The sequence below is a fragment of the Podarcis vaucheri genome (genome assembly GCF_965113315.1).
Source record: "Podarcis vaucheri genome assembly, chromosome: 9".
Lineage (NCBI taxonomy): Eukaryota > Metazoa > Chordata > Lepidosauria > Squamata > Lacertidae > Podarcis > Podarcis vaucheri.
This window is the reverse complement of record NC_138767.1, coordinates 77,529,291-77,555,892: the sequence shown is the minus strand read 5'-3', so window position 1 is coordinate 77,555,892 and position 26,602 is coordinate 77,529,291. Positions and strand designations below refer to the sequence as shown.

Below are 26,602 nucleotides of genomic sequence, written 5' to 3'. Positions count from 1 at the left end.
GACAGGTGCCATATTTCTTGAAGCACAATCTAAAATGCTGGGCGTGGCCACACTGCTATCCAAATCTGTGGAGTTGCCCTCTAATTGTGGATTTCCTTTTGGCATATTCAAGAAGATCGCACAGAGCAGGAGAGAAGTACCTGTTAGTTCATACTTGAAGGCAATAAGGGGGGAGAGGTGCAGGCCTTTATAGTAGTCCATTATTGAACATAGTCTGGTATACTGCGCTTATTAAGCAAACAGTGGTGTAAAATCTAGAACGGTAGTTGTGTGAGACAAAAGTTCATTCAAATAAGACTACAAATCTTTATAATGTTGATTTTGAATCCTTGTTTAATTTTGTGTTTGTATTCATATATACAGACCATTAGCCAGATGTCCATTTCCACCTTCAGTGCAGATTCCGACACATTAGCGCCATTCAGACTTTCCACCATGATCACACAAAGTACTTTTCTTTCCTGTTCAAGAATACTTTCAGCAAAACTGATGACGGATTTAAAAGTCTGTCATTCTCCAACACCGAATACACGATTTCTATCTCATAGCACAGTTAATATTTTTGTATGAATCACTACATAACTGGCACTAGACAGTTGTCACCCATGAAGTCATCTTTAAGTACAGAAGAGTGGAAGAGTGAATTATCTAAATAAAGTGCTTTTAATATCTCTGACTGATGTTAAAAATCAGCTCTTGTAGAAACTTTTTCATGCTTTTAATAGGCAAATAATGTTTTTCACATATAGACATGTCCAGCACAGAAATTACTAAGATGGCATTGTGCATTGTACTCAAAACTAATTTCATTCCTTTGAAACATTTTTATAACTTGTTATTAAGCCAAATCTTTGGTTGTGCAGATATGATTAAAATTCAGCATGCAACTGACAAAAATGGGGAGAAGAAAAAATCAAAGGCAAATCTGAGCGCTTTCTGGACGGTGCTTCGCCAGTCATGCTCTAGTTTCACATGCCTTCCTGCAGGAGAAAGTTTAGACATGCAATTCAAGCAAGAAATGGCTTTCAGCTCAAATACAGGCCATTTGCTGCCAAGACGGCCTTCCAGGATGGTACTGAACTCAATGACACTTCCTTGCCTCAAGTTCAATAACACTTTCTTAAACTCGTTGCTTGCCTTCAGCACAATATCTTTGGTTACATCGTCCTCTTCCATAACCTTGCTTCCATTGAAAGGCATGCCTACCGTTATTTCAAATTTATAGCGGTCAAACCTTTTCATGTGGCAGTCGTGTTTCGTCAGATACTTTAGACGACAGAGTTCCTCCTCTTCCAGGGTTACATTTTGGGGATCACATGCTGGATATGTTTCACCGTACAAGCACCTCAACCAGTCACCAATAAAAAAAGGAAGCATATTTACTGCTGATTCTGCACTATTGTCGATGTCAGTAACTCTCACGTATTTGAACCTTCCCATCCAAGTCACTCTATGGCCCTCCAGATGACTACATAAGATTTGGGTGCGCGCCATGTTAGTTTCCTTCCAAGCCCGGGGACCACACAAGAACCCATACTGATTCCATGTCAAGGTAGAGTTATACACCTTCATCCCCTCTGAGCGGTACACATAAAACCAACAGAACAACACTATGGCAGTAATCCACACCAAAATAAGCTTAACTATAGAACTCTTTGTTAGGGATTTCACAATTTCAACCACAGAGACGCTGGCCTTTGTCCACCATCGGAAAAGCAACGGAACAGCACATAACAGAAGAGTTACCACAATTTTCATGAGCTCTAATGTTATGAACCATTTTATGAAGTGGACGAGGCACATCAGTGCAATGCCTACCATGAGAACAGGAAGAGCAAAGAGGAAAAGGAAGTAGCCAACGGAGGCACGAATTAGCCCAATGCCAGAGGATTCTTTCAAAATCACCACTGACAGTTCACACCACATGAAGCACACTAAATAAGGAACCAGGTAGCAATAGGTGCCTTTGAAATTCCTCATCTGTGCCATTCTGAAGAAGAGATAAAACAAATACAAAAACAAAAGGCAGGGAACGCTCACGTTCAGGACAAAGAAGTGGCCAACAGGAATGCTGTAAAAGGTTTTCCCCAGTAGCTTCAAATGGCCCAAATGAACAGGTATAACCGGCAATAAGGAGAGGGAACCTGCCGCCACTTCTGTGAGTAACGCTCTTCGTGTGTAGGGCTCGGCACTTGCGCCCAAACTCATGTAACTTGTCACCATGAAGAAAACAGAGATAGTGGCCAACTCTGAGCAGGGTATCCAGTCCTTACTAGCTACAGGGAAGGAGAAAATGACAAAGAACACCGAGAGGAGGAAGTACAGGTAGGGTTCTAAGTGGTTCCAGCCAAAATTCACTTCCGCTTCCTCGACATCTAGGTTGGGTTCAAAGCGAAGGAGCAAGTCAGTGAGGGTGCGGAAGTTTTCCCAGGCTTTGCTATCTTGGAAGACTTTCAGGGTGCAAATCACCATGGAAATGAAGGACAGATAGAAGATAACTAGTGGGATAAAAAATGCAAAGAAGTCAATGGTCAGGTTACTGATGATGAAGAAGAATATGAGAGCATTGAAGTGGTGTGTTGGGATAATAGTGGACAGCCAATGCATTCCTGCTTTAGATGCAAGATCTATAAGGTGCTCTTTGATTTCCATAATGGCATGAAGTGGAAACTTTATCACCTGGAAAGAAAGAAAATGCAGTTCACGCAACAACTCTTTAGTAGCATCACGTATCACCCCACGTCCCCTGGACAGAATGGACAATCAAGCCAAACCTGATCAGCTGTTTCAGAAGTTTCTTCTTCTTTTTAACAAACAAGCTGATTGTGATAGCCATTGTGTTGGGCTCTCAACTAGTGCCCACAGACATTGCAAAACCTGTCACCATTTCATCCCATTGAAATGGTGAACTCAGGTGATCCAAGTACATACGAGATGGAAGTGAAATGAGTCCTTTTAAAAATATATATTTTTGCAGAGACAACCTGTGTTCTACACACTGGGGAAGGGGGGGCTCCCCACATATGCAGATGTTTGCAAATTAAAGGAATTTTTAAAAACCCAACCCCCAAATGCCTGACAAGGACCAGGTGGTAGAGAGTCTATATAGAGAAAAAGAAAGAGAGTGTAAAGAAACCAGAGGCAAATTATATGAGTTTATCAATTACTGTGGTACCTCGGGTTACATACGCTTTAGGTTACAGACTCCGCTAATCCAGAAATATTGCTTCAGGTTAAGAACTTTGCTTCAGGATGAGAACAGAAATCATGCTCCAGCGGCGCAGCAGCAGCAGCAGGCCCCATTAGCTAAAGTGGTGCTTCAGGTTAAGAACAGTTTCAGGTTAAGTACGGACCTCCGGAACAAATTAAGTACTTAACCCAAGGTACCACTGTAAGTCTATACAGTAGTGGGAAACAGATGAGACACAGAATTTTGGCTGCCAGTAGAAAAGCGACCTCTTCAAAAGGAGAATGAAAAGTGTAGAAATGGACCTGCTAAAGCTTTTTACAACAAGTATCCTGCAATGAGAGTTGTGATTGGGGAAGGATGTGCGCACACACACACACACACACACACACACACAGAGCAATTGAAAGGAAAGGAAAAAATGAGGCTACATTCAATTTTCGCACTTTAGAACCTTGCCCCTCCTCACTTATTCTTAAACAAAATTTCACCTTGAGTCGAAGAGGAAGGTCTTCTGGACTCTTTCCTGCCAGTTCATCGTCATCGTCATCCTGCACCAGAAGGTTGGTTGGGATGATGCCTTTTGCATACTTTTTGGTAATTTCAACAAAGTCATCCAAGGCAATATAATTCTTAGCTGAAAGTTGTAAACACAAAACGCATTAGTAAAACATTTTTTGTGGGGGATTTTTCTTGAGAGAAAATGGTTAACGGTGGATTATTAACCAGTGACAACACATATAAACCAACAAGACTAGATTTAAAGTTGGTTCCGATATCAACATTTTAAACGTGGCAAAACTCTCTTCCTTTTGACTCTCCCATTGAAGTCATGAGTTCAAGATTATAATGCCCTTAACTATGCAACTTTAAGCCTATTCAACTGTATGACTGCCGCAGGGGCCTGTGGAGGAAATAAAATTCTAGAAAATATTCAGAATTATCATGGCGATCGAAGGAAGAAGAGCAAAATGAAACTTTGCAAAGGCAGCCAGTCACATACACCAGTAAATGCAAATCCTGAACTATGGGCCTGAACTGCTGATCTCATCAACCAAAGATGGGGAAGTTGTGGTCCTCCTGATCTTGGACTCCAGCTTCCATCAGTCCCAGTCATCATGGCCAATGACTAAACTAAATGAAGATGAGCCCGTGACTCCCAAGTTCCAAACAGATAATTAAAATACTGCTATGCCTTTATTTTTAAAAAGTGGATTTCAGGAACTCTAAATGAACTAGCCCTTTAAACATCCTGAGAAATAAACAGGATCTTAGTCTTTTTAGTTCTTGTCTGCTTTTTTTGTTGTTGTTTACATTTAGGATCCAAGTGATAATCCAAGGAAGTTTCTCGACTAGTAATTATGCCTTTCTTGTCAGGCAAATTGGGAGAATGTATAAAACTAAGTTTAGGACTAATGACTTTATGAAAAAAGAAAAAGAATTGCAACTTCAAACTTAACAGTTATGGTGGAAAATATTGAGCAACAGCTGTCTTGACAATTGGAATAAAGAAGGCTAAGAGAAAAGGTTCATCTCCCCCTTTAAGGTGGAGGGGGGGGAGGTGGCCCTTTCCCAGAGGCTTAAGGATCCTATTGGTGGGCCCCGATGATTATCCTAACCCTTAAATGGCTGGAAAAGGGCAACTTGCACTGCTCAATGAGCATGACATTCCCTGCTTTAGCAGCACACAACCCCCTGAGGGGGTAAGTGGCAGGTCAATTCAGATACACAAAAGAAGCTATTTGCCCATCCTCTGCCACAATGCATGGGCACAAGACCTCTCTGCCTTCTGCCCTTCCTTCAAGAAGCAAAGTATCTGAGGTTTCCCCCATAAGAACCCTGAGAGGTAAGGTTATGATGCTATTCTATCGTATGCAACAAATAACTTCTAGGAGACGTGCTCATGGTTTATTGTATTTGCAGTGCCTGGTGTTTTTATGGTTATTGTTGCTTTTCTTTTTCTTCCCTTTGTGAATGCTGCCATGCCAGTGCAATAAAGTTTATAATGATGATGATGATGAGAGTGTGAATGGTCAAAGGTCACTCAGCAACCGTGCACCAATTCCCCCAACAAAGTCCCCCACACACACCCGCTGAACACTGCTGGCTCTTTATGGGAAGTTTTTGCTTCCCCAACTTTGGAAAAGACTCAAACGTGAAGGACAACAATTTGGAGCAGCGCAGCAGGGTACTGGAGGGAAACCGTTAGAAAACCGCATCCTGAGCCCAACTGAAAACATTCTGAGGACATGATCTCCAACATCTTTCTCACAAGGTAACTGATAAAAGAATTAGCCCGAACCGTGTATAAGATCCAATTTTAACGGAAGAAATGCTTCCTTACATTCGCTGCTCACCAGACGTTCCAGCATCCTTCTTTGCTTCTGTACGGCTTTTGGAACTGGGCCGCCAGTCTGTTCCTCACCACCTGTTTGTTCAAGGTATTTCACACAGCATCAGTGGGAAAATTCAAAGAAAGAGAAACTCACCCAAATGATATACATACTGCACCAGTCAATTGTGTAGCATAGGAATCTGCTCTTTCAAAATAGCTGTGGCACCCATGTTTTAAAAAAGCAATGTAAAGGCTGATTCAATAAACAGCTTTCAAAGGATTAGAATGTAAAGTTGATTAATTATCCAAAATGCCTCTTGTTTAAATGGAAACCTTTTTGCCACAGGAAGGAGCAATTTTTGAGAAATCTTTTTTTTTTTTTATAATAATTTTTATTACATTTTTTACAGAAATAACAGAACAATCAAAGAATAAAAAGAAAAGACAAGAAGAAAGGAAATAAAAAAGAAAAGAAACACGACCACTTCAATGACTTATTTCAAATTTCCATTAGACTTCCCCCGTCCCCCGCACAATGCATTCTTAATAATAAATTTATCAGCAAATTATACCCTTATTTCGTGTATTTCTTTATATTTTCAATTGCAATTTAGATTTAAATCTCTTGGTCACCATATACTCTAAAAATATACCATAATATCGTTTTTACCCATTTAAATCTTGGTTCTTTCATAAATCTTATCAAATTTCTTAAATATTCAAGTTTCATTACTGGAGCTAAGTTCCCAATCATACGACATCTTATGTTTCATATAACTTATAATACTTTTGCAAATAGTCTTTAAATTTTTTCCAGTCCTCCTCCATTGCTTCTTCTCCCAAGTCCCGGATCCTTGCAGTCATCTCGGCTAGTTCCATGTAGTTCATCAATTGCGAGTGCCAGTCCTCCAGTGTGGGCAAATCTTGGGTCTTCCAATGCTTGGCGATAAGAATTCTTGCTGCTGTTGTAGCGTACATAAAAAAGGTTCTATCCTTTTTAAACACCTTCTGGCCGACAATGCCCAGAAGGAAGGCCTCTGGTTTCTTGGGAAAGGTGTACTTAAACACCTTTTTTAACTCATTGTAGATCATTTCCCAGAAGGCCTTCAGTCTTGGGCAAGTCCACCAGAGGTGAAAGAATGTCCCCTCAGCTTCCTTGCATTTCCAACATTTGTTATCGGACAAATGGTAAATCTTAGCTAGCTTAACCGGGGTCATGTACCACCTGTATACCATCTTCATAATGTTTTCTTTCAAAGCATTACATGCAGTAAATTTCATACCGGTGGTCCATAACCTTTCCCAGTCTTCAGACATAATATTATAACCAATGTCCTGGGCCCATTTTATCATTGCTGATTTAACTGTCTCATCCTGAGTGTTCCATTTAAGCAGCAAGTTATACATTCTCGATAATAACTTGGTCTTTGGTTCAAGCAATTCTGTCTCAAGTTTCGATTTTTCCACCTGGAAACCTGTTTTTTTGTCTAACTTAAAAACCTCATTAATTTGGGCATAATGCAGCCAATTTTGCACCTTATCCTTTAGTTTTTCAAAGCTCTGCAGTCTCCAATTACCTCCAATATTTTCTATTATTTCCCAATATTTCGGCCAGTATGCCTCCATATTGGTTGTTTTCCGAGCTTTGGCCTCTATTGGTGAAATCCACCTCGGAGTTTTACTCTCCAATAAGTCTTTATATTTTTTCCAGACCATATATATTGCTTTTCTGACAATATGGTTTTTAAACATTCCATATGATTTACCCTTGTCATACCACAAATACGCATGCCAACCTAACGAATTGTTAAAGCCTTCCAGATCTAGGACATCAGTGTTTTCTAGTAAAATCCAATCTTTCATCCAGCAGAAGGCCGCCGCTTCATAATATAACCTTAAGTCCGGCAGGGCAAACCCCCCTCTCTCTTTTGCATCAGTTAATATTTTGAACTTTATTCGGGGCTTTTTGCCCTGCCAGACAAACCTAGAAATATCCTTCTGCCACTTTCCAAAGCATTCCACTCTGTCCACAATCTGCAGGGCCTGAAACAAAAACAACATCTTTGGCAAAACGTTCATCTTTATAGCTGCAATTCGGCCTAACAAGGATAATTTCAGTCTTGACCAAATTTCTAAATCTTTTTTAACTTCTAGCCAACATTTCTCATAATTGTCTTTAAATAAATTCAAATTCTTAGAAGACAAGTTCACCCCCAGGTATTTCACTTTTTTAACAATGTTTAGTTCTGTCTCTTTCTGAAACCCTTCTGTTTCCATAGCCGTCAGATTTTTCCCTAACACCTTAGTTTTTTGCTTGTTCAGCTTAAAACCCGCCACCCGACCAAATTTCTGGATCAGATCCAAAACTCTTTTTGTACTGGGTTCTGGCTCCTGTAGTGTTAAAACCAGATCATCTGCAAATGCTTTCAGTTTATATTGTTTCGCTCCGACCCATATTCCTTGTACCTGCCGATCCTCCCTTATCATGTTCAGCAAAACCTCCAGGACCGAAATAAACAATAAAGGGGATAGGGGGCACCCCTGGCGTGTTCCTTTTTCAATATGAAGTTCTTCTGTCACCACATTGTTCACTATCAACTTAGCTTTTTGTTCAGAATAGATTGCCTCTATTCCATTCTCAAACCCCCTTCCCACTCCCATCCCTTCCAAGTTTTTCTTCATAAATTTCCAAGAAATATTGTCAAAGGCCTTCTCCGCATCAATAAAAATTAACACTGCTTTGGTGTTAATATTTGTTTGTAAAAGTTCCAGAATATCAATAATATTCCTGGTGTTGTCAAACAAATGTCTACCTGGGAGAAAGCCTGCTTGGTCCTTATGGATTACTTCATTTAATACTTTTTTAAATCTGTTAGCCAAAACATCCGCAAATATTTTGTAATCCACGTTTAGGAGTGAGATGGGGCGGTAGTTCTTAAGTTGAGTCTTTTCAGTTTCCACTTTAGGTATCAGTGTGATGAATGCTTCTTTCCACGTATCTGGTGCCTTCCCTCCCCCCATAATCTGGTTGCAAACCTCCTCTAGTGGTTGTATCAAATAGTCTTTTAACGTCCTATAATACTTGGAGGTGAGTCCATCCGGTCCTGGAGATTTGCCCAACTGCATATTCTGAATGGCATCCTCAATTTCCTGTTGTGTTATTTTGCAATTCAAGATTGATCTCTTCTCTTGAGATAGTTCTGGAAGGCCATTTTCTTTCAAAAATTGTTCTATCTCGGCTACATCCTCGGATCCTTGTGTGTATAATTTTTTGAAATATTTCTGGAAGCACTTTCTAATTTCTCCGGGTTTCTGGATGTTCTTTCCTTCAACTTCTAGATTGGTAACATAATTTAATTTTTGTCTCTTTTTCAACTGCCAAGCTAGCAGTTTCCCACATTTATTTGCCGACTCAAATGATCTTTGTTTCATTTGTTTAATTCTCCATTCCACTTCTTGGTTGATCAGTTGCGCATATTGTGACTGGTGGAATTTAATTTCTCTTAGAGTCTCTTTTGATTTTGGATTCAATCTTAATTTTTTCTCACCGTCTCTTATCTTCTCCAATATCTTGTCTTTTTTACCATTCCAGAGTTTTTTCTTAATCGTATTCTGTTGTATCAGAAACCCTCTCATAACAGCTTTACTCGCGTCCCAGATTGTTCTTTTTTCCACCGAGGTATTTAAGTTGATTTCAAAATAGTCCTTTAAAGCTTTTTGGGCCTTCTTTACAATCTCTTGATCTCTTAGCAGGTTGTCATTCATTTTCCATCTGAAGGAATCGGCAGTAGTAAATCTCATTTCCATTTTCAAAGCGTTATGGTCGGAGCAAGTCTTTGGGCAGATTTCTATTTTTGTAGTCTTAGGTGCCAGCCCTCTAGTTGTCCAAATTTGGTCGATTCTTGTCCATGACAGGTGGGCTTCAGAGAAGAAAGTTCCTTCTTTACCTAGGGGGTTTCTCGTCCTCCATAGATCGATTAAATCCATATTGTCAGTTAGTTCAAAGAAAGTTTTTGGTAGTCTTCCATCTTTAGTCAAGTTCTGATTCTGTGACTTATCCATCAAAGTAGAGACAACCCCATTCATATCTCCCATCATAATGATGTTAGAATAGTCCAGATAGTCCAATAATGTCTCATGCAGCTTCTTATAAAATTCTGATTTCCCCTCATTTGGTGCATAAATTCCCAATATCAAAACTTTTTCTCCTTGGGTCGAAATTTCAATAGCCAGGATTCTTCCTTGTTCATCTTTAAACAAAAATTTTGGTGAAAGATTCTCTTTGGCGTAAATCACCACGCCTCTCTTCTTTACTCTGTCTGATGAGATAAATTCTTGGCCTAATCTTTTATTTGTTAACACCTTCCTGTGTAGCCTGGTCACATGTGTTTCTTGCAAACAAATTATATCCAAATTCTCTTTCTTTAAAATATGGAAGATCCTTTTGCGTTTTTCAGGGGAATTCGCGCCATTAATGTTCCAACTATACAGCTGCAGAGACATCTTGTGTCAATCTGTTGTTACTCTTGTTGGGTATCTTCTTTTTTGTCCGAATCCGAGGGTGGTAACTCTTTTCCTAACTCTGGTGGTGGCCAAATAGCTGCCGCTCCTTTCTGTAAGTCTTCTCCGTGATCGTGTAGAAACTTCTGGCTATCCTCTTTCGTTTTGATTTTTATCTTCTTTCCTTTGTATTTAAACGAAAGACCTTGAGGAAACTCCCACCTGTAAGGTATTCCGTTACCTCTCAAAAGTCCAGCTAGATCCGTATAGTTAGCTCTTAGATCCAGTAATTGTTTAGGAATATCCTTGTAAATTTGTGCTCTTCTGTCCTGGATCACAAGTGCTTTGTTGAAATGTAAATCAAGTAGCTTGTCTCTCTCCTGTTTAGTCCTTAAAATAATCAAACAGTCTCTAGGCCTGTCCTTCCCGGCAACTCTTCCCAATCTAAATGCAGTCGTTATTTTGAAGTCTGTATCTTGATTTATACCCCAGAATTTGGAAAATTCTGCCGTTAAGAAACCAGTCAAATCCTCTTTCTCAATCTCTGGGATAGAGCGTAATCTCAAATTATTTTCCCTATTTCGCAATTCCACCAAAGACAGGTAGGCCTGCTGGTCCGTAATATGTTTGTGGAGCGGCCTTACCTCTCCTTTCAGTTCCTCCACTCCTTTGGCTGCAGCCTCTGCTTTCCCAATCGCAGCCTCCGCCAATTTTCGATTTTCAGATGTTACGTCATTTAGATTACCAATATCTTGTGAGTGTTTAGCCACCTGTTCTGAAAGTTTGGTAATTGAGGATGTGGCTAAGTCAATTTTTGCAGTTTGATCATCCACTTTTTTATTCAAAATTGCGAATTGTTGTAGCATTTCCTCTAGCAAAGTGTTAGATCCTCCAGATGCCATATCCTCGCCTGTTAATTGTTCAGCTTCTTCAACTGGAGTTGTTGGCGAGGGTGCAGTCTGTAAAACAGCAGGGACCGAAGATCTACGTCCCTGAGAAAACAGGGTTGTTTGTGTCAGTTTGCCTTTCCCTGCCTTCGACGCAGCTCTTGTTTTCACTCTGTCACTCATTCCACACCTGTCTTAGGATTCAAGGTCAAACTGTCAAAAGTTTCATGAGAAAGACAGGCCTTGGAGTAAACAACCAAACCACAGAGAGACAAAGCAAAGTTGGTTCCCAGAAAGTTGTAAATCCCAAACTCCACTAGAGGGAGTGATGTTACAGTTCAGGGAAGAAGAAACAAAGTTTCAGTCGCCATTAAAGTTCCTTCAGTTAAGTAAATTTAACAATAATCCTTGGAAAAGACCTTTTCCCTCTGGCAGAGCTCTCACAATGTTGCCACAAGTTTCTTAAAAGGTGCAAGGTACAGTTGTTTAATTGTATCCAACAGTAATGCCTCTAAATATCCATTTCAGGTTGTAAATGTATCCGCAAAGTAGCCTTTTGTCCCGCTGCAAGTCCGGAGACTGGGGGTTTTAAAGTCTTTAAAGTTTTTAAAGGTCTAGCAGAGGAGAAAGTCCCCAAATAAGGTACAGAAAATAACAAGAAAATAAGAGTAACTTGCCTCCTTCAATTTCCGACTTCTCTGGACGTATGATGTCTCTCACTTTAAAACCTCTCTGTGCTGCTTCCAGCTTGTCAGATCTTTGCCTTTGATCACTAAGCATCGTCGGGAGACGGACTTCCTTTTTCTCGTCTCCCGCTTTCAGCCGAATTCATAAATTTGTAATCCAATTTCGAGTAAGTCTTACTCACGAGTAGTTGATTTGTAATCCAATGTAGAAGGAAGAAAGGTCGGCGCTCATCAGTAACAGCCGCGCGGCTTCACTCCCGCAGAAAGAGCGATGAATCCACAGCACCGCTTCCCCTCCGCGCTTCCGGAACCCCTTACGGGGTCCCTTCTTCGTTTCGGGGGTCGCTCTTGGTGCCCGCCGGATCCCACGGCCACGAGCTCACTCTGCTCGTGGTTTTTCTTAGTGGGTCGTCGCTTTGCCGCAGCGAACGACCCTTTCCTGCGGAGCCCCTCTTCGCAGCGCAAAGAGGACCGCCATTACTTGCTTCGCGCCGCCTCCGGAAGTCAATTTTTGAGAAATCAAAGAGAGCGAAGATAGTGTGAAAAACTAAAGACTGTCACTTAAACTTTGAGGGCCACTTTATATTACAGTAACGCATCAGAAATAAAATACTGTGCCTAAGTGTGCTACCTGCAGTTTCATAAGGGTTTGGGTTAAAAATAATAGGGTTTTAAAAAATAATAATATCCCAATTAATGAAAAAGAATATGTAATTTACCTAACAGATCAATCAACTAATTCTTATGATTCCTGGGCATCTCCAGTTCTTGGGAAATAGGACTGGGAAGGACCTGTCTCTTCTTGAGAACCTGGAGGAATCCGCCAGACAGGGGCGAAAATACTAGGCTAGATGGATCACGGTCTTACTCAGTTTAAAGACTGTTTCTTATGGCCATAATAGATAAGGTACTATTGTTTCCAGACACTTTACACTCTCAGAAAGCGCAGTGGAGTTCATGTGCTCTTTCACCTGCATGTTTTAATGAAATAATACCTATGACTATTACTGCAACATTTTTTTCTCTTAAGCAATTTTCCCTACAGCAAAGGTTTAATCACACCATTCTAATTTTGGAAGAATTATTCATGTTCAGTACATCTTTTATACTATATTGGATACAAACCTTCACTGTCAACTTGGCCAACGTTTTCTAATAGTTCTGAAACAGCCAACTGCTTTTTCTTCTTTGGGTTTAGTTTCCAGTACATGACTAACGCAGCCTTTCTCACGGCTCTTTCTAAATCAGTCTCTGATGATAATTTCTTCACTTCTTGTTCATTCTCTGAAGTGATGCCTCAAGTAAAGAAAGAAAATGAATTGGGTACGATTATCCCACCTTCTAGGCTGGGGGAAGAGTTGACACCTTTGAATAATTTGTCACTTCAAAAGATATCAAAGTGCTTGCAAAAACTAACTCACATTTCAAACCAGAGTTAGGTTACTCGCATAGACTCTAAATTCACATCTTACATAGCTAAAGTAAGTAGGCAACTTCCTTAATTCACACTGTATTTTACAGAAGGCATCTCTACATACCCTTTGGAACAAAGACTCTTCTTAATGAATTACATACCCAAAAGAGTTTTGTTGATCAGTAGAGAAGTGAATTTTGCCTTTTCATGACATGGGGCTGATGCCAAGTCTGATCATGAGGGCGAGGCAAATGGAGTTGCAAAAATCACATGCACTTTCTGGTTCTCATTGTAGCCAAGACCAAAAACCCTTCTCCAACCTTATGCCATTAAAAAAAAACTAATTATTTTCTTTCTGTTGGTAAATACTAAGTATTCCTCTGCATACTGCTCATCTGTCCTTTAAAAGTGTATACAAAACTGCAGATTCTTGGAATAGAAGAATCTCGTCTTCCCCTTGTTAGTGGCTGCGCACAAAGAACAAAAATGTAGCCAAGCAAACCACCAGCCACACACATTTTCCCCTGGACTAGAGGAAGGCCAAAAGGGTGCTGATGGAGGGTGGTTCGTCTATTCAGGAATATGTTGTTCAATGACTTGTGCAAATGGCTTCACTCCCACCATAACCACGGGGTGTGCACCTTGGGAAAGCTCATGGATCTATAACTGCTGCTAAAGGATCAAGTGGCTTCAGTGTTATGGATTGCCCTTTGTTAGCCAAGGCTAATATAATAACTGTGGGCTTTCCTGAACAAAGACTGCATAACCTCAGTTACTCAAACTCTGTCTAGTAATTTGCAGGCTCAGATGGCTGCAGTGCAATCTTGCTGGGTTTTGCCTTTGATGAAAACCCACATGCTCCAACAAGTTCAAAACAAAGCTGCTAGACCGCTAAACAGGGACTAGGGACTCAGCTATACAGCTGCAAATAAAACGTTTTAAGTGTGTTGTAAAGTGCAATATACAAATGTGACATTAGATGGCAATGGTGAGCTATGGCAAATTCAATATATTTTACAAAACATTTTTTTAAAAAGCATTTTCACAGCATTTTTAAAATCTGTGTGTAGATTCCACCTAGCAAGGAGGATCATAGCAGACAGGATAAATATTATAAAAATAAATGGAATAAAAATAAATCTTGAGATTTTTCTAACATGCTTATCCTTGAGGAAGCTCAACAGAAGTCTCTTGAAATTCACAATGGAGATGTTAATTGTCAAGGACCAGGAGGGATGCATACCTCTTCTTTCCGCTAAACATCTCCTCAGCAGTTTAACAGCTTCCCTTCGTCCCTGCTTGGCAGCAAGGATCAACCACTCCACCCCACTGCAACTGTTCAGCTCCTCATCCTGGTCTTCTGCAAGCTTCAGGTAATGCTTCCCCACCTATACAAACATAGAAAAAATATTATTATTTTTTGTTTTAATTTAAATAGGGTTTCTTCCACCTCTACAATTCTCTTCTGCATTCAAATCAGGGTTCTCCATAGCATACTTCATATTGAAAGAAAAGTACCAGCGAACCAAGGATTCCTTTCAAAATGAACCCGGCTGACATCTATTCCTGTGTTTGATGTAACACAGCTGGGTAGGAGTGACCAAATATGTTGCTCTAAGTCAGGGGTCTGCAACCTTTAAGACAAAAAGAGCCACTTGGACCCGTTTCCGAAAAAACAACAACAACTGGGAGCCGCAAAACCATTGCGACATTTAAAACAAATATATCTCCGGAGCCACGATCTGACAGCGGGCGGGAAGGTGACGTTGGGACGGTGCGTGACTAATGCACGCCCCGCCCCCATGCGACGTCACAGCCAGTACAGCGCCCGCCACAGTGAGGAGTGTCGGGGCGCACAATGCGCCTCCTCCCCTCGCTAGTATCCGCCCCGGAGCCGCGGCAAAGGTGTAAAAGAGCCACATGCGGCTCCGGAGCCGCGGGTTGCAGACCCCTGCTCTAAGTCAAAGACAGGATGAAGTCCTGGTCAGCCCTCACCTGGGCAGTGGGGGAAAAGACTGGTATTACCCCACAGCTGGAATAGATGCTTTTCCTCCTGTGTTTCACATCTTTCCAAATTGCAAGCTTCTGTAGTAAAAATGGAATCTCTGAAAATTCAGCGCAATGCCATTTATAATCCTATGAAGTTACAACTACAGCCTAAGACTTTAAACTATAATTAGAAAAAGGGCATCCAGCACTATTTAAAGAGAGCTATACAGGAAAGTTAGAACTGGATATGGAACAACTGACTGGTTCAAAATTGGGAAAGGAGTACGACAAGGCAGTATATTGTCTCCCTGCCTATTTAACTTATATGCAGAATTCATCATGCGAAAGGCTGGACTGGATGAATCCCAAGCCAGAATTAAGATTGCTGGAAGAAATATCAACAACCTCAGATATGCAAATGACACAACCTTGATGGCAGAAAGTGAGGAGGAATTAAAGAACCTTTTATTGAGGGTGAAAGAGAAGAGCGCAAAATATGGTCTGAAGCTCAACATCAAAAAAACTAAGATCATGGCCACTGGTCCCATCACCTCCTGGCAAATAGAAGGGGAAGAAATGGAGGCAGTGAGAGATTTTACTTTCTTGGGCTCCATGATCACTGCAGATGGTGACAGCAGTCACAAAATTAAAAGACTCCTGCTTCTTGGGAGAAAAGCAATGACAAACCTAGACAGCATCTTAAAAAGTACACAGAGACATCACCTTGCCAACAAAGGTCCATATAGTAAAAGCTATGGTTTTCCCTGTAGTCATGTATGGAAGTGAGAGCTGGACCATAAAGAAGGCTGATTGCCGAAGAATTGATGCTTTTGAATTATGGTGCTGGAGGAGACTCTTGAGAGTCCCATGGACTGCAAGAAGATCAAACCTCTCCATTCTTAAGGAAATCAACCCTGAGTGCTCACTGGAAGGACAGATCCTGAAGCTGAGGCTCCAATACAATACTTTGGCCGCCTCATGAGAAGAGAGGACTCCCTGGAAAAGACCCTGATGTTGGGAAAGATGGAGGGCACAAGGAGAAGGGGATGACAGAGGATGAGATGGTTGGACAGTGTTCTCGAAGCTACCAACATGAGTTGGACCAAACTGCGGGAGGCAGTGGAAGACAGGAGTGCCTGGCGTGCTCTGGTCCATGGGGTCACGAAGAGTCGGACACGACTAAACGACTAAACAACAACAAAAATACAGGAAAGTGACAACCATGAAAAATTACCTCTGTCTGTGCTTTAGGTTCCCCAGCTTTTGCTCTTTCCAGAAGTTCTTCAAAGAGCTCCTCTGGTTCCTCCATCACAGTCTCTACAGAAGGCAGGCAAAAAAAGACTTGCGTTTACTAAAGGAGCATTGAGACTGGCCCCCTCTACCACCGCTGGGCCACCTGCACAGCTTGAGCAGATCATGTACTCACTGACGCTTGAAATTCAGTTTTTCAGGAATGCAAGTCAAATCTCCAGCTGCAAGAACGAGTCTTTACAAACAATGATGCTAATAAATTAGTTAACCCAAACCGGATCTTGGTCACAGGCACACCACATACAGTGGTGCCCCGCAAGTTGAATGCCTCGCAAGACGGAAAACTCGCTAGATGAAAGAGTTTTCCGTTTTGGAGGTGCTTCGCAAAACGAATCTCCTATGGGCTTGCTTCGCAAGACGACAATGTCTTGCGAGTTCCTGCGGGTTTTTTTCCCTCCCCCCCCCTTTTCTAAGCCGCTAAGCCGCTTATCTAAGCCGGATCTTGGTCGCAGGCACACCACATATTTAAAATACTCTTTTTAAAAAATATATATTTTTATTAACAAAACAAATTATCAGTCAAAATAACCAATTACTGTATTTTTGCTCTATAAAACGCACCAGACCACAAGACGCACCTAGGTTTTGGAGGAGGAGAACAAGAAAAAAAATATTCTGAATCTCAGAAGCCAGAACAGCAAGAGGGATCGCTGCGCAGTGAAAGCAGCAATCCCTCTTGCTGTTCTGGCTTCTGGGATAGCTGCGCAGCCTGCATTCACTCCATAAGACGCACACACATTTCCCCTTACTTTTTAGGAGGGAAAAAGTGAGTTATAGAGCAAAAAAAAAAAAAAAAAAAGGGTACTCCCCCCTTTTATTCCCCCCTCCCTCTCCCATCCACTAAAGACTTCCCTCAGCTCCCCACTCTGATTTGTTTGAACATATTCTCTGCATGTTAAAAATTGTACATATCTTTGCCTTATCTGTCATATATTCTAGTAATAAATTTGTGGATGTTTATTCAAAACCTGTCAAGGAGTCCAAATCATTTTGGGTTTTTTTAGATAGTTTGTAAAAAGATCCCATTCTTCCTTGAAGTCACGATTGTCCTTCTCATGTAATTTATATGTCAACTTTGCCAACTCCACATAACTCATCGGTTTTTCTTGCCATTGTTCTTCGTTGCGGTTTCCTCATTCTTCCACCTTGTGCTAACAAGACTCTTGCCGCTATTGTTGCATACATAAATAGATTATTTGTTTTTCTTGGCAGGTTTCGTCTTAAAATCCCTAACAAAAACGCTTCTGGTTTCTTTACAAATGTCATTTTAAACATTTTTTTTTCAATTTGTTATGTATCATCTCCCAAAATTTTTTAACTTCTCTACATTCCCAACACATATGGTACAAAGTACCTTCTTTTTCTTTCCATTTCCAACATGTATTTGACCCAGTTTTGTACATTTTTTCCATTTATACTGGTGTGATATACCATCTATAGATCATTTTCATATAGTTTTCTTTCAAGAGAGAACTATCTGTAAATTTCAAATCCACATTCCACAACTTTTCCCAATCCTCAAATTGTATATTTATGTCCTATATCTTGCGACATATTTAAAATACTCTTGTGCCACTTTAAGATTTATGCAGAATCCTGGAAGCTGTAGTTTGTCAACGGTGCTGGGAATTTTAGCTGTGTGCAGACAGCACCATTAAGAATCTCCCCAGGATCCTATGGGAGAAGCCATGACTGTTAAAGTGGTCTAGGACTAAGTGCTTTAAAGGGATTGTGTGGATCTGTGGACACAGTACTAGCTCTGCTACACTGGAACAGCAGCAAGTGAGTCACCATTTCTACTTCCTCTCTAGGCCAGAAAGCGCCATGGTTTGTTTTCGTAAGAACAGTGCAACACGCTGAAAAACTGTGTCTCAGGACCACCATAGCTGCTTGTATATTTTCATTTTCTCTCTTCCTCCATCTCCTCTGGAAGGCAATTCATCTTTGTTTGGATGATAAGTTTATGTTCAGCATGAAACTGGGCCTTTCAAAAAGCTCTGACTCATGCAAATGCACGGCCAGTCTTCAAAACAAGCACATACTTTGCAAAGGTCACCTTCTTAATTCTTGGAAGGGAAGAAACCGGCTGCAGTATTTCTTCTTAACTCTTTAAAAGCAATACACCTTCCTGTAATTTAGTGGACAATGAAGAAACTCTTCTTCCACATTCGATCTGAAGCAAGTCCATCAGATGTCCTCATCTTTTTCTCCCTTGGTTCTATGGCTAGTCCCCTTATTAGCAGCAGCTCTGACAATTTCAGGAAAACTAAGCAGTACTATCACATTTTTATGCAGAAGTTATTTTCAAACAGATTATCTAATTAAAAAGGCAAAGGACCCCTGACAGTTAAGTTCAGTCGTGAACGACTCTGGGGTTGCGGCGCTCATCTCACTTTACTGTCCGAGGGAGCCAGCGTTTGTCCGCAGACAGTTTTTCCGGGTCATGTGGCCAGCAGGACTAAGCCACTTCTGGCAAAACCAGAGCAGCGCACAGAAAAGCCGTTTACCTTCCCACCTATTTATCTACTTGCACTTTGACATGCTTTCATACTGCTAGGTTGGCAGGAGCTGGGACTGAACAACGGGAGCTCACCCTGTCCCGGGGATTCGAACCACTGACCTTCCGATCGGCAAGCCCAAGACTCAGTGGTTTATAATTCCCAAGCAAATCAATCTGCTTTTGAAAAAACAGTAAGGGGGTGAAACAGCTGGAAAGAGGGCATTTCCTCAGCCTCCAACAGCAGCAACCAACAAAGTGGAGGGAAATCCCTGGGTTCCAGCAGGCATTACAGCAGGGAAGTAGGTGCAAAGCTTTCATTATTAGTGGCAGACATGCCTTCATCACACTGGCTATTCGGGCCCTCAAGCCCTTTGCAATTAACACAGAAACTTCTGCTTTCGAATCACTGGTAGATATTTCATCTAACAAGGACAGGCTCTTAGCTTCTCTAGAGTCTATTTATACTCCTCAAAGCGAGTTCTGTGGCTGAATAAATATCCTGCTACACATGGAGGGACCAGGCCACATCCTACGTATCAAGTCCTGTTCCATTCTTAAACTACACTGATCAAACAGCTTTGATAAATCCGGATTAGAACTACCTGTGCTTACACTGCAACTTGTACCCAAACGAATGTCACCAGGGTTAGTATGATGGGCACCTGCTAAAGCCCACAGTAGACACACCACGGATCTGAGATGCTGGGGCACTCGCTTACTTCTTGCATGGTCAGATGCCTGGCCACCACAGAATAAAGAGGGTGCAAGGTTCCACTGCTACTTCCTTCAGGCCCCCCTCCCAAAGACCCTTGAAAGATATACCATTTGCAAGAGTTAAGCAAAACAACACTACCTCAAATTCTTTTTGGGCCTGCCAGTTCTGTGGAAGGAGAGTCATGCTCCGTTACCACCAGCAAACAGATCTCAGGGGACATTGTAAAATTTCATGGCCATCCAGGGCACTGTTCCAGTTAGAGATACTCTTAGAGCAGGCATGGGCAAACTCGGCCCTCCAGATGTTTTGGGACTACAACTCCCATGATCCCTAGCTAACAGGACCAGTGGTCAGGGATGATGGGAATTGTAGTCCCAAAACATCTGCAGGGCCGAGTTTGCCCATGCCTGCCTTAGAGGGAGGAGAGTAGCCACTTGCTCAAACTAAAAAAAAAACCACCCCAAGTTGTTGCTCCACCACCCCCATCGTTCTGCCTAAACACTGAGGTCCAGCTGCGAGGGCCTTCTGGCAGTTCCCTCACTGCCAAGTTACAGGGAACCAGATAGAAGGCCTTCTTGGTAGTGGCACCCGCCCTGTGGAACACCCTCCCACCAGACGTCAAAGAGAAGAACAACTACCAGACTTTTAGAAGACTTCTGAAGACAGCCCTGTTTAGGGAAGCTTTTAATGTTTAACAGACCACTGTATTTTAATATTTTGTTGGAAGCCGCCCAGAGTGGCTGGGGAAACCCAGCCAGATGGGCGGGGTATAAATAAATTATTATTATTATTATTATTATTATTATTATTATTATTATTATTATTATTATATCCCCAATGAGGTAAAAAAAGTGTTTTTTGTTGCTCAGCTCCTTCAGGTCTCTCTCTCATCAGGAAGTAGCAAACTGCCCCAAAAGTGTCCTTGTCTCTGGAGCCAGGTTCCATATCCCACCTGCTTTTGGCAATGTCCTTCAGCAGCCCTCAAATAAACAAATACATAAATAATCTTTTGCAAAGTAGGAGTCAGCACATGCAATAAATGTGTTCTCCCCCCTAAAAATGATGAAGAGATTAGCTATTTACTAGACTAAACAAGAAATGCAGTTGATTTTTCTGTAACTATGAAAATGCGAAAAAAGAAAGCTACTTAACTAAAGATTCAAAAAGCAAAGTAGATGTATCTACTGGTCAGCAATACTGAGAGTGAAGACAGAAATCCACACAGTATTAATAACATCTTATATTCAGTTTTCAGCAGCAATGACAAACATGCCATCCCACTACAGAATGGGATTTTGTTATGTTTGTGTCAGGAGGAAAGTATCCATAGGTGTTTTGGCATTCTTAAAATCCCATTCTAAATGTGTTACACGGAAGCAAGAGTCACTGAAAGAATTCTGAGATATTGCTACGCAAGCATCTGTGATCACTGGAGAGTTAGTCACACCTCAACTAAAAGCTATCAGGCACACTAAGTGCCAAGGGGATGACATTTCTACACCCACAGTGACAGTAATAAGAAGCACATTTAAGATTTGTAGGTGGAGGAATAAAAGGGCCAAATCACTTGACACTTCACAAGAATGAAATAAAAAAGACATGTTACAAAGGATAATTTGATTTTTTTTTATCTGGCACCAATTATTCAGAGAACAATGAAAGTCATTTACATAGAGTTTGATCCAGATTTGGAATCATCACAATTCCGCTCACAGAGGAGGAAGGATGAGGGGAGGCAATTTATCCATCTCCCCGCAGCCCCAAGAAAATCTGCTCCAAAGGGTTGCAAGATGGCAGGCAGGAAAGGGGAAATGTGGCAAAAATCACTTCACTCCCCCTGCAGGGAATCCCACTGGATCTGGGGGCCTTCCATGAACTGAAGGCATTTTGTTTACAGATGGGAAACTCTGGATCCAACACACAGAGTATTTTTAAGCATGAAAGGAGATCTTCAGCCCTAATCAATATCCAAGAAAAAAGCACACCAAGAACTCTGGCCAATGTAAGTTTCAATAGTGGGAGTGGTCCCTACTCGCAAATCAATAGTCAGTTGTAACAAAAACTAATCTGTTCAAAAGTATGTATTCTGACAAGGATTACAAACTCAAACAGAGATTACAAACTCAAACTCATAAAGATATGTATAACACAATAATTCGTTACAGTATTAAAGATAAGAGTTTATGAGTAGAGATAAATTCATGTTAGTCCATAGTAAGATTTGACGTGAAAATCTTAGTTTCAATCATTGAGCAGAAGTCAGAAGTCAATTATGGATCAGAAACCAGGACGGGGCCCTGTTTCGATGTATTCACCTAATCAATATACAGTCATACCTCGTGTTGCGTTAGGTTCATTTTGCGTCTTTTCAGCTTGCGAACGCGGCAAACCTGGAAGTATATACTTCCGGGTTTCACCCCGCACGCGTGCGCAGAAGCGCTCTATTGTGCCACGCGTGTGCACAGAAGCGGCGCTCTAGTTACTGACTTTTCGGGGCATGAACGGCGCCCCAGAACGGATCAAGTCCGTAACTAGAGGTACCAGTGTATAGCAAGACCCAATGTAAGCAAACTTTCAAACAATTTGAAGACTTTATAAGCACATCAAATGCCTGCATTGATGGACATTGAAGAGTAGATTAGACCAAGATCCACACTTTCAACAGTTGCTATCCAGAAAAAAACAGACTAATTAAATATTTACTAAACAATGGCATTTGCTAAATATTACTTTATTAGTTTAGCAATCTCAGAATAGAGTAGCCTTAATGAGACTCCTGTGATGATCAGGTCTACGCTTGCCACCTTTTCCCACAGCTATTGGATTAGGACGACCAGACCAGATACTGGTCCCCAAGGGTACAGTCTGCCTCGGCAGGACTTGAACCAGCAAACCACAGTAGTCTTGCCACATGCCACCCAGGCTGCTCTGGAGGGCAGGGAGAGACATTTGGGGGAGTGGAATCTGAGCATGAATACTTCGGGGGGGGGGGGTAGACCACTGCCTCTCTTGACACTCAAATTCAGGGCAACTTTTCTATTCTAAGAAACATGATAAAAACCCTCGATATTAGACTATGAGGGGATAATTAAGAGGTCCAAGATTTTTGACTGGCCTTTGTAGCCCACCCCAAACCTGTGTCAACCTGTCCCTCCCCAGGCTGCTTTGGCCACCATGAGGCTGAGGTGCACATGGCAGCCACAGGAAAGAGGTGCTGGGTCTGTCCAGCTGGCTCCTGCTTGGCCAAGGCACTCCGGGTGTTTTGGCTGGGCAAGGAAGCCCCCTGCCAGCCTTTCCTCCTTCCAAGCAGGAAAGTTGCCCCTGCGCTACAAATATACCGTATTTTTCGCTCCATAGGACACACTTTTTCCCCTCTTAAAAACTAAGGGGGAAAGTCCGTGCATCCTATAGAGCGAATGCAGGGGGGAGACAGGCAGGAAAAGCCCCCAAGAGCTTCACACGGCTCTTGCAGGCTTTTCCCCAGGAGAGAGAAGGGACCGCCGCTCCCCGACCTGTTCTGGGGGCTGGGGTTGGGGGAAGCTCGGGCTTCCCCTGCCCCAGCCACGCGGCTAAAAAGAAGAAGCCTGAAGCCCCTGGAGTGCAGCGCGAACTGCCACTGCGCTCCGGGGGTTTCAGGCAGCTATCCGCAAGCCTTCAGAGCGCAGCGTTGCGCTCCAAAGGCTTGCGGATAGCCGCCTGAAGCGCGGGAGGGGTCGGTGCACACCAATCCCTCTTGCTCTCCAGGCTTCGCTTCACTGGAGAGGCGCTGCACAGTTTTCCCTCTGCACAGCGCCCCTTCAGCGAAGCGGGAGGAGACATGGAAGGGGCTCTGTTTCTCCTGCCGCTTTGCTGAAGGGGCGCTGAGTAGAGAGGGGGAGAAATTTTTTTCCCCTGTTCTCCCCCTCCTATGGTCCAGTGCGTCCTTTAGAGCGAAAAATACGGTACTCCAACCACCTCAGCAATGCTGTGGCCACACTCCTCCCAGGCTTCCCCCTGTCTTGGGAGTACCAGGATGATCTTACTACAACTTGAGAAAGTGCCAAAACCCTATTTCACAGCAAGTACAATCCATTTCACGCTTCACGCGTCCTGTTCATCTCAACAATCTCTTTCTGCCTGTTTGGCAAATTGAGGTGGAACTAAGTAGACAAGAACTAAATCCCCAGAAGACGATAAAAGTTTCTGATTTCCCTCACCTTGGCCTTCAGCACCAGCAGCTGCATTTAGTTGGGATCTTCCAAGCTGAGTGTAATGGGTGCCTGAAGCAGGATCTTGTTTGGAATCCATTTCTGCTACAGATTAGAAATAACAGAGATTGGAGAAAGTTTATAGACACTGTGAGCTGTTTTTAATTTTTTAACCATGAACATAATAAAACAGTAATGCATATGGAAATGATCAAGGTCTAATGCTTATCTTTTGAGAGAAAAGCAAACTAATTACAAAATGTATTTCATAGAGAAATGCGGCAATCCTATTCCAGTTTACCAAGGAAGCATGCATAGGATCATGCTGGAAATTGTTTTCCCCCTACTTCTTCAATTCTTCTTCAAACAAGAGCCCTGAACTGGCCCCCCTCCTTCAATAAATGTGGGTCATATTACACCAGATCATCTCTAAGCATTCGCTCTCATTCAAGGTACATGTTTTTACTCAGCAAGAAGCTCATAACATTGACTGCTGCGCATATCAGGATGTGTAATAAGTTCTAACACACAGAGATTTTGACCCACCCGATATCTGTTTACAAGGATCTGCATGCAAGAAAAGGAAATTAGCAGTCACCCTCTCCTCCTTATGAGGCTTTGCATGCCTGTCAGCTGCTTGACCAAATACACTACGGGCAGTGACCATTTTGTGCAGGGGATAAAAAAAGAAGGGGAACCTAACAGAGGAATCCCCCAAATAGCCCCATAACGGATCAGTGGCATGGAATGTTGAAATCAAAGAAGCAGCAGCCTGTAAACTGGGTGGTGAGGGGAATGAAATGGAGCAGTTGAAATGCGAGAATGGAGAACCATAGCTATATCATTCAGTATTTAGATATCCCTTGGGGGGGGGGTCCTCATTGTCTGGAGAGGGAGCTGCCTGGTTCACAATGAGAAGCTATTTTTAAATAATGCCAGGAAGAAATAAATGTCCATAAACATCAGTGGGGAAACTGAGCCAGGCATAAATGTGTCTTGGCCATAGAGAAAACAGCAACAAGAGCAGCCAATAGGACTGAGCATGTTCACCAGGTGTAGAGCTAGAACCCCAAACAGAGGCACTCCAAACTGAATCATTTTGTTGCATTTAGCTTACTGCAAGTCTCAAACCTGCTGATGATTGTATTGCTTCTAGTGGCTTATATAATCAATATTATATATTGATTAGATTGATGCTTTAAAAAATACTTGACTAACCTCTACTGCCAGTTAAGATGACCAAGGAACACAAGAAGGACCTACAGAAAAATGATGCAGTATCCTATCAGGAGAGTTCTTGCTCAGGATTCCAGCTAGACTACAATAATAGTACTATCCAGGACACAATAAGGAGCTCAAAATGGGCAATTTCCTTCTCTGCCCCCCTGCCCAACAGAAATGACACATTTTGTTGCCCCCGAAGACCCTAGGCATTCTCAGTCGTCAGTGGATTTTTCTGGGGTGGGGGTGCCCCTTTGGGATTAAAAAAAAGAAGTTTTATACTTCCACATACCTCAGGATCCACCCAAGCCTGCCTCTTGCTTCTCAGCCACCCAGATCTGGCTCCGATCCTGCCAGCACTTGGCTACTCATGTTGGCAACTAGAGGGAAGGAGTCTTGTTTACAAGATTCCATAGAGAGAACTATGGGCAAAAACTGGAGTCGGGTTATCCCAGGGGCCTAATTATTCGCCTGACAGCCAGTTTTTCCTCTAGGATAGGCAGTCTCAAATGCAAAGAGCAGACTACAAGTATTAACATCCTATAAAATAACAAATCTGAAAATATGAAGCCTATGAAAGTTTCAGAATATCCATCGAACATTATTAGGTTGGTACAAGCAGAATTGTTTTTACAAGGTCAGTTCAGCGGACACTGTTCAGAGTTTTCCATGCTGATACGGAAGCTACAAAAGCCGCCTCTGCAGCTGTCCGGTTTGGTTCTTGAATTTCTCGCAGGACACGGAGCCAGCTCACTGCGCCCGGGAGCCAAGCGCAGAAAGGCGGCGCAGAGACAGAGCTCCAGCCAGCGGCTTCCATTTCTGCTTGTGGCCCAAGCGCAGCCACTGCAAAGAGTTTCCAGAACTATAAAACAAGGGCAAATTCTCAATACAAGGGGAAAGCTGAAAGGAGGGAAAGGAAGGTTTCCCCGTTTATCCTCCCCCTCACCGCCGCCAATAAATAAGCAGCTCGCTCTGCGTGCCAAAATGAACTAACCGCCTCGGAGCCAAAGATTTTGGAAAAGGCACATTCATTTTAAAGTTACTGTTCAAAATGAAATCGGAACAACTGTCTGTTCAGACAGCAACCCCGCTAAGAGAGGTTTCCACAAAAGGCGAGGAGGGCGAGATGGAAGAAATGCCAACTTTCTGGTTCTGCGCTGGGAGAGGGGAATCCAGCGAGGGAGTGAACATGGAGAGCGGAGGGCGCCCGAAAAGACGCGCTGGGGATCTATTTTCATGTGGCTTCTCATACATACAGCCAGCGCGGCTTGAGAAGCGCCCGGCTCCGCTCCGAAATATGCTGAGTAAGAGACATACATTACGCGGTGAGCCTTTTCCCTCGACGCGAGTTACCTCGCCCGGCAGAGCCGCCTCTTCGGAGCAACTCCGGGTCGCCCGGCCTCCACTCGGCGCAACCTCGCCCGCCGCCGCCGCCGCCGCGCCCTCGCTCCTCCGGTCGGCGAGCAGCAGCTCCCGGAGCGAAGAGCAGCGCGCCCAACCAGCAGCAGCAAGCGGCGGCGGCGTCCCGAGCGCGAGGGGGCCGCCTCCTCGTCGCCAAGCGCGCCCCGCCCCGCCGAGGGGAAAGCCACCTCCTCCCGGCAGCAACGCCGGCGGCGGGTGGGGCTTACTCCCGAGGAAGTCTGTCCGCGAGGGGCGCCAAGCGGGGACGG

At 42.8% G+C, this 26,602-nt stretch overlaps 1 protein-coding gene across 5 annotated transcripts; it reads right to left on the bottom strand.

The window, feature by feature from the left end:
• Positions 1–306: 306 nt before the first annotated feature.
• WFS1 (wolframin ER transmembrane glycoprotein) lies at positions 307–26,370 on the bottom strand. 5 transcript variants are annotated; one of them, XM_082238518.1, is made up of 8 exons: positions 26,286–26,370; positions 23,721–23,816; positions 16,233–16,315; positions 14,253–14,397; positions 12,721–12,891; positions 5,532–5,615; positions 3,679–3,824; positions 307–2,679 (listed from the first exon to the last, which is right to left on the bottom strand). In XM_082238518.1, the coding sequence occupies exons 2-8, from the start codon at positions 23,809–23,811 to the stop codon at positions 877–879; spliced, it is 2,523 nt and encodes an 840-aa protein (XP_082094644.1). In that variant the 5' UTR covers positions 23,812–23,816; positions 26,286–26,370; the 3' UTR covers positions 307–876. The 5 variants fall into 5 exon arrangements, with proteins under 5 accessions (XP_082094644.1, XP_082094643.1, XP_082094645.1 ...); XM_082238517.1 differs by having other exon boundaries at positions 26,250–26,365; XM_082238519.1 differs by having other exon boundaries at positions 23,721–23,813; positions 26,250–26,365.
• Between the last annotated feature and the right edge of the window lie 232 nt (positions 26,371–26,602).